At 31.5% G+C, this 6,134-nt stretch overlaps 1 protein-coding gene across 1 annotated transcript; it reads right to left on the bottom strand.

The window, feature by feature from the left end:
- Positions 1 to 454: 454 nt before the first annotated feature.
- DnaJ-16 (dnaJ homolog member 16) lies at positions 455 to 4,663 on the bottom strand. Its single transcript, XM_073076448.1, has 7 exons — positions 4,201 to 4,663; positions 3,337 to 3,481; positions 2,893 to 3,040; positions 2,489 to 2,703; positions 2,006 to 2,230; positions 1,435 to 1,806; positions 455 to 1,147 (listed from the first exon to the last, which is right to left on the bottom strand). The coding sequence occupies exons 1-7, from the start codon at positions 4,389 to 4,391 to the stop codon at positions 605 to 607; spliced, it is 1,839 nt and encodes a 612-aa protein (XP_072932549.1). The 5' UTR covers positions 4,392 to 4,663; the 3' UTR covers positions 455 to 604.
- Between the last annotated feature and the right edge of the window lie 1,471 nt (positions 4,664 to 6,134).

Raw genomic sequence — 6,134 nt, 5'->3', positions numbered from 1 at the left:
CTAATAGTCGGAAGTTTAATTGTCACGGGACACATAGACACTAAGTATTCTGATAGGCTGTGGCCTATGATAGTTTTAGGTGCTATTATGTTCTTACCGGGAGCCTACCACATAAGGATAGCCTACTATGCATACAAGGAGTACCCAGGATATAGTTTTGCTGATATACCAGAGTTTGAGTAATGTTGTAGAATATTTTAATCTCCTGTACCTTTAGTTGTAATTTGTGAATGAAACTGAGTGCAATTATGTCGATAACTGTGTATATAAGTATTTGAAATACATCACTTTAAACTTATATAAATCTTTAATTTTAAAGTCAAACTTAGGAGACCCTGTGCAATCACTGCTGGGATAAAACATGATCTACTGGGAGACTCCTGCTACAAATGTATTGTCATAAAATTTCAATACTAGTTTTAAAAAGAATAAGGGAAGAAATAAAACATAGCACTATCATATATTAGGCATATATTTAATGTGTGATCATAATTTAATAAACGCTTGATAAGTCATTTTATCGCTTAATAAGATTTGAAGAAAATCACATTGATTTCCAATGAATAAATGAATACTTCATCCTATCTAAATTCATTGAACTTATTTACCTATTGGCTCGTTTACCCTTTTTTTGTGTATGTGTGAAGCTAGTTTGGGGCACCGGTATAGAATGCCCCGTCTTCTTTAAATGTTCAAATAATTTATTCTTAGATGGAAAATCTGAGTGGCATACAGCACATCTTAGGTTGGGAGCCGTGCTAGAATCTTCTGTCTCACTCGCTTTAGGTCTAACTGGCTTCCTTTCCACAACTTTCTTCGGCTTCACATTCCTTTGCATTTTAGGTAACGCTGGCCTGTCCCTGGGCAGTGCTGCTTCAGCCAATGGATCATCTGTAGGAGTTGTGCTAGATACTTCATATAAATTCTCAGTCGAAGTCTGCGACTGAGAACCTTTTTTGAGATTGGCTTCCTTCTTGGCTTGTATTTGACTTTTAAGCATGTTAAATTTCTTAGCTTTCCTGCTACGGGAAGGTCCTTCTATCTCGTTGAAACTCATTTCATCGTGGCTGTCATTACCCTCGCTCTCCGGCATTGGTATGAACGATTTCTTCTTGTTTTTCTTCTTTTTGTGGCTTTTTGGTAAGGCCTAGAAAAAACAGTAATTACATAATATTAAATGAACAAACCAAAAACTACATTCTAAACAAAATAAGTCAGTGTATTGGAATGTCAGTGAAAGGAAAATAAAAGAAAGTATGAAGAGAATATAATAAACCAAAAGTACAAATAAGAGAGAATGAATGCTTTTCATTAGATAAAAAATATATCATACTACTAAACACTCCGTTAGAAACTGGAAAAGACTTCAGGAAGGTATAATTGGTTGAAGTTTGGAAGAAAGTACAGTTTAATAATGGCACAACAATTACTAACTTGAATTTTGTCAGAATCATCACTTAATGTCTCTCTGATATCATTGTCTTCGATATCTGATGTTGAATTCCCTACATGTTCCTTGTCATCGTCTGTTCCATTTACTTTTGGTACCTCTGGTTCATTTTCTTTCGCAGCATCAACTTCCCCATCTTCTTCATTCTCATTCTCTGCATCTTCTTCATCATCCAAAATATCTATATCATCATCTAATGTCATGTTAGCTACATTTTCTTTATGTTTCTTACTATTTTCGTGATTTTCGAACGAATTGACATTTTTGAATAATTTGTTACAAGCGGAACAATATAGGTTTTTCATTGCCGGTTTACTTTTACTTGATGATTTTGTAGCTTTAGAATTTTCACTAGCCTGAAATCGAATTATGATACCATGCTAAAATAATGATAAAATCAAGAGATATACTTAATGAATAATGTAATCGTATCTACTATATTACTCATGTATTAAATGGACGAGTGTGCTTTTATACTAGCACATTATTGATTTGGTACAAAATAGTGCTTGCATGACATGGTAATAATGTTAAGAATAATAGCAAAAGGTTTACTTCTTCAGTCTTGGAACTCTCCTCGTTGCTGCTTTCCATGCCTCCCTCACTGATTGTATCATCATCAGATGACAGGCCAAACTCTTCAGCGAGCAGAGATTCAATTTCACTTAATTTCTTTTGATAGTCTTCACTTTGCATAAAGGAAGATTCCCCCTCCTTTTTTTTCGCTTCTTCAATTTCTTTTTGTCTTTGTAGAATTCTTTCCCTTCTTACATGTTCAGCCTGAAATAATATAAAAATTTAATTATTAATTTAATTCATGTACTAATTATATGTATTGAATCACCCCTTGAATATTCGCTTTGTGTACACAACAATGTTAATGTATAATGTATGTAGGTCTAAATAATAAAGTAAATACAATTAAAAATTATTAGTGAATTCATATTACTTTATGAGTGGTACACGATCTTAAGTTCGATATTTTCAAAGAATACAGTTAATTTTAAGATTATGTTTATATTTAATCTATTTATTTACCTTTCTCTTGTTTTCCTCAGCTTTTTCTTGCAATAACTTAGTGTGTTCAATGACACGTTTGTCCTTCCTACGGACGAAGCTAACCAGCCTCCTAATTTCTTCATTTCTCTCCTTACGAGCTTTCTGCCTTATTTTGTTGTTTTCTTTTTCCATTAATTTTATAATCCTGCGGTTGTCACCTTGGGATATTTCATATTGGTCTAGCCATACATAACCTGGAATAAAACAGTTTTATTTTTAATTACGCAATCATTAAAATAAGAACATTTCTACATATTGAATATTATATTTTCTTGATATTAGGCAAATAAAAAGTTTAACATATCAGTGCAATAATATAATTTTGCAACATAAGAGATGATTTTAAAACTAATTGCAAATCATAATAATTTGTAAATACATACTTTTATTAGTAGAGAAAGACATCCAAAAGGAATAGAATTCATGAACATCTTCATAAGGTGTGGTAGAGTTGCCAAACTTGGGAATCTGCTCCAGTTCAGCTGGATCATCTAGGAAGTTTGTTTCTTCGGCTGTAAGCTTGGAGAATACCTGTAAAATAATATGACTTTTTAACATTTGCAAGTAGAATACTTGTAAGATAAGATTTTGTATTGGTCTACAGTGTTCAAAATTTAAAACATAAATCTGTTTCTTTAGTGGCTTTAGGACGAGAACATAATAACTTGGCACAAATAATGGTATTCTTCAAAGACAAAAGGGCTTCTTTGCGTGTTAGACATTTAGCCTTTCCAGTGTCGATATGTTGCAATTAAATGTTGTAAGTAACCTTATTTTTGATCAGTGAGTATGGAACAAGTATTTAAATGCTGCAATAGTATACATACCTCAGCGTAAACTCCATAAAACCCTTGAGGGTCATCTCCGAATCCCTTATAGCAAGATGGGCTAAAGTAGGGATACACGTCGAGACTGTCGTCATTGTAGGAACTGCCTGCGCCACGCAGGAGCTGCTCTCTATGATTGTCATACCTTGAAATTGAAAATAATTTGTAAGGTTTACATACTAATAGAAATGGGTTAAAACATTAAAACCATGGGAATACATTTTCTAGATAATGAATGGTTTCTTCGTGAAATGTGTTAAAAAATAGGACTGAATTGCTTCCGATGAGGTCTAGACTTAAATATCCCAAGTCATATATTACATTTTACATATATGATGTGTACTAAAAATTTATATTATGGGATTATACACATGGCACCCTAAATATTAAATGCTAATGTATGATTTTCATGTTATTGTTGTTGTATTATATAATACAAATATTCATACAATTAAATAAAGTTTGTAATTGCTTTTTTATATTTGATTAGGTAAAATCAAATATAAATTATTAAATGTTTATAAGAAATCAAATTTTGAGACAATTATATTTGTGAAACTACTGAAAAGCCTACATTGTATACCTGGGTACATTTAAAGTATTATGTACAAAAAATAATTCAAAAAGGAACAATATGATTCAAATAGCTACTAAAATGTTATTTTGGGTCTTATTGATATGAAGCTCTTAGTAAAAAACGGTAATTGTAATTAAATCCTTTATGTTTACAGATTAATTATTGACAATCGCACCTTTTTTAGGATATTCCGCGGGGTATATTTTTGCTAATATTGTGCAATAAGCATTTTTGATCTGAATATATAAGTAACGTAAAAATGGTGAATAAATACGGAGTGAACTCACCAGGCTCTTTCCTGGGCGTCGGATAGCACTTCGTACGCGTTTTGGACCAGCTGGAACTGCTCTTTAGCTTCCTGCAAGTTGTCCAAGTTTTTGTCAGGGTGCCACTGCAATGCGAGGCGGCGGTAAGCCTTCTTGATCTCCGTGGCACTCGCCTCGCGCGCCACGCACAATACATCGTAGTGGCACTTCATTTTTATACCATTCTAGTCACATTCACCGTTTTTCAAAACCCGGCGACGATTATAATCACAAAAATATAGTATAACCTGAGACTCGGAATAATAAACCACTTGATCGTTATCAATTTATTCTTCACACATTTACATTCTTTTATACAGAATTAAACAGATATTCCTTGTGATTACTGTTTATCGATCTATTTTGAAAATTACACCAAAGTAAAGATCGACGTCCATTTACACGACGGCCATCCATCAATCCATGCTGTTTTTTTCAGCTCATAACACTGTGAAAAATAGTTAGTGTTGTCGTTACATTTCAGGATTTTCCCATTTTTGTGTAAAAAAACTTTAATAAATTTTAGTCTGTAAACCCTTAACTGATGTAACAAATGCATAAGAAAGTAATAAGATGTTATTGAAAAATAAACATTAACAGTAAATCATTGATTGATACTATTATTATAAAACCTATTTACTTTTTTATTATGATAGTTCTCGTATTATAATAATAATTAACCTACACAAGTTTTTGAAGTGTACATTTTTTTTCTAGTTTTTGTATAAATATCTTCAATTTTGTTAAATTAATATGATTAATTTGTGTGAAATATTGTCATGATGTAATAAGTTACGCCAAATGTATGGTTAAATCATATACAGGTAACACTACACCCGTCAGATTGACATTTGCATATGCGTTTAGAAATAATGCACTACAATTTTTTGGAAGAAAACTTTTTGTTATAACATATTGTAAATAATGCTTACTCTATTTGTATATTACAGTATTAAAAGTAATTTATTTTGTTTTGACTTGACGATATCGTAGATTTTTGTGACTAAATTTTCTATATAAATATATATTCGGAAACATCCTAAAATAAATCGAAAGCGTGCATACATTAGCTTGGTCATTATTAATTTCCAAGTTAATTACTGTGTAGTAGATTTTCACCATATAATGTGTAGTCCACACTGATGGATTTTAAAAGAGTTGCCAGCTATTGATAGCGGAATTCGCGGATCAAAATCCCGGGATAGCAAATAATGTCTTGTTTTTAGACAAATATGAACTTTATTGTTTAATAAAAAACCGAAGAATTAAAAATTGTAATCCTACTATGTTTATATTGCATCAATATCTGACATGCTGTGTATTTTTATATAATGATTGATTAATAAAAACAATACTCGAGCCCCTAGGAAATTGAAATTCATCGAAGGTTGAATGAGCTTGTTTTTTATAGTACGCAACTATGAATATCAAGAGAGAATATAATGATCACCATCATGATTCTCTAGCTACGAGTCATGGTCACGATCGAGTCATTTTCTGCTTCATTTTTCTTTGCCAATTGGCACTAACTTTGTCTTGTAAGTAAGTTTAATAACAGCGTAAGTACATGTTATTTTGTATTTGAATAGTTTTGTTTTCGAATTCATTCGGTTATACTCCCTTATGCAACACGTCTAGCTACATACCTACAGAAGTACCTATAATACTTTGAGTCCAGTCAATTTGATGTTAATGTGAAAAAAATGATTTTTAGGATTGTAGGCAATAAATAAAATTCAAATTTATTTCATTATAATAAATCTTATTTAAAGTACCTAAGTAAGAACTTACAAAGTAAATAAAGAGAGATATTATAATAAACATCTAATAACAATAATTGTAAGCTCAAACTAAAGAACATTCCGTTTAAAATGCCTAAGAAAGTATTTAGGTATACCTAGTGGACAAAAAATATT

Source organism: Epargyreus clarus, unplaced genomic scaffold, assembly GCF_041222505.1.
Source record: "Epargyreus clarus isolate Ecla_fem2 unplaced genomic scaffold, WU_Ecla_fem_2.2 ptg000009l, whole genome shotgun sequence".
NCBI classification, from domain to species: Eukaryota; Metazoa; Arthropoda; class Insecta; order Lepidoptera; family Hesperiidae; genus Epargyreus; species Epargyreus clarus.
This window is presented reverse-complemented; position numbering and strand designations above follow the sequence as displayed.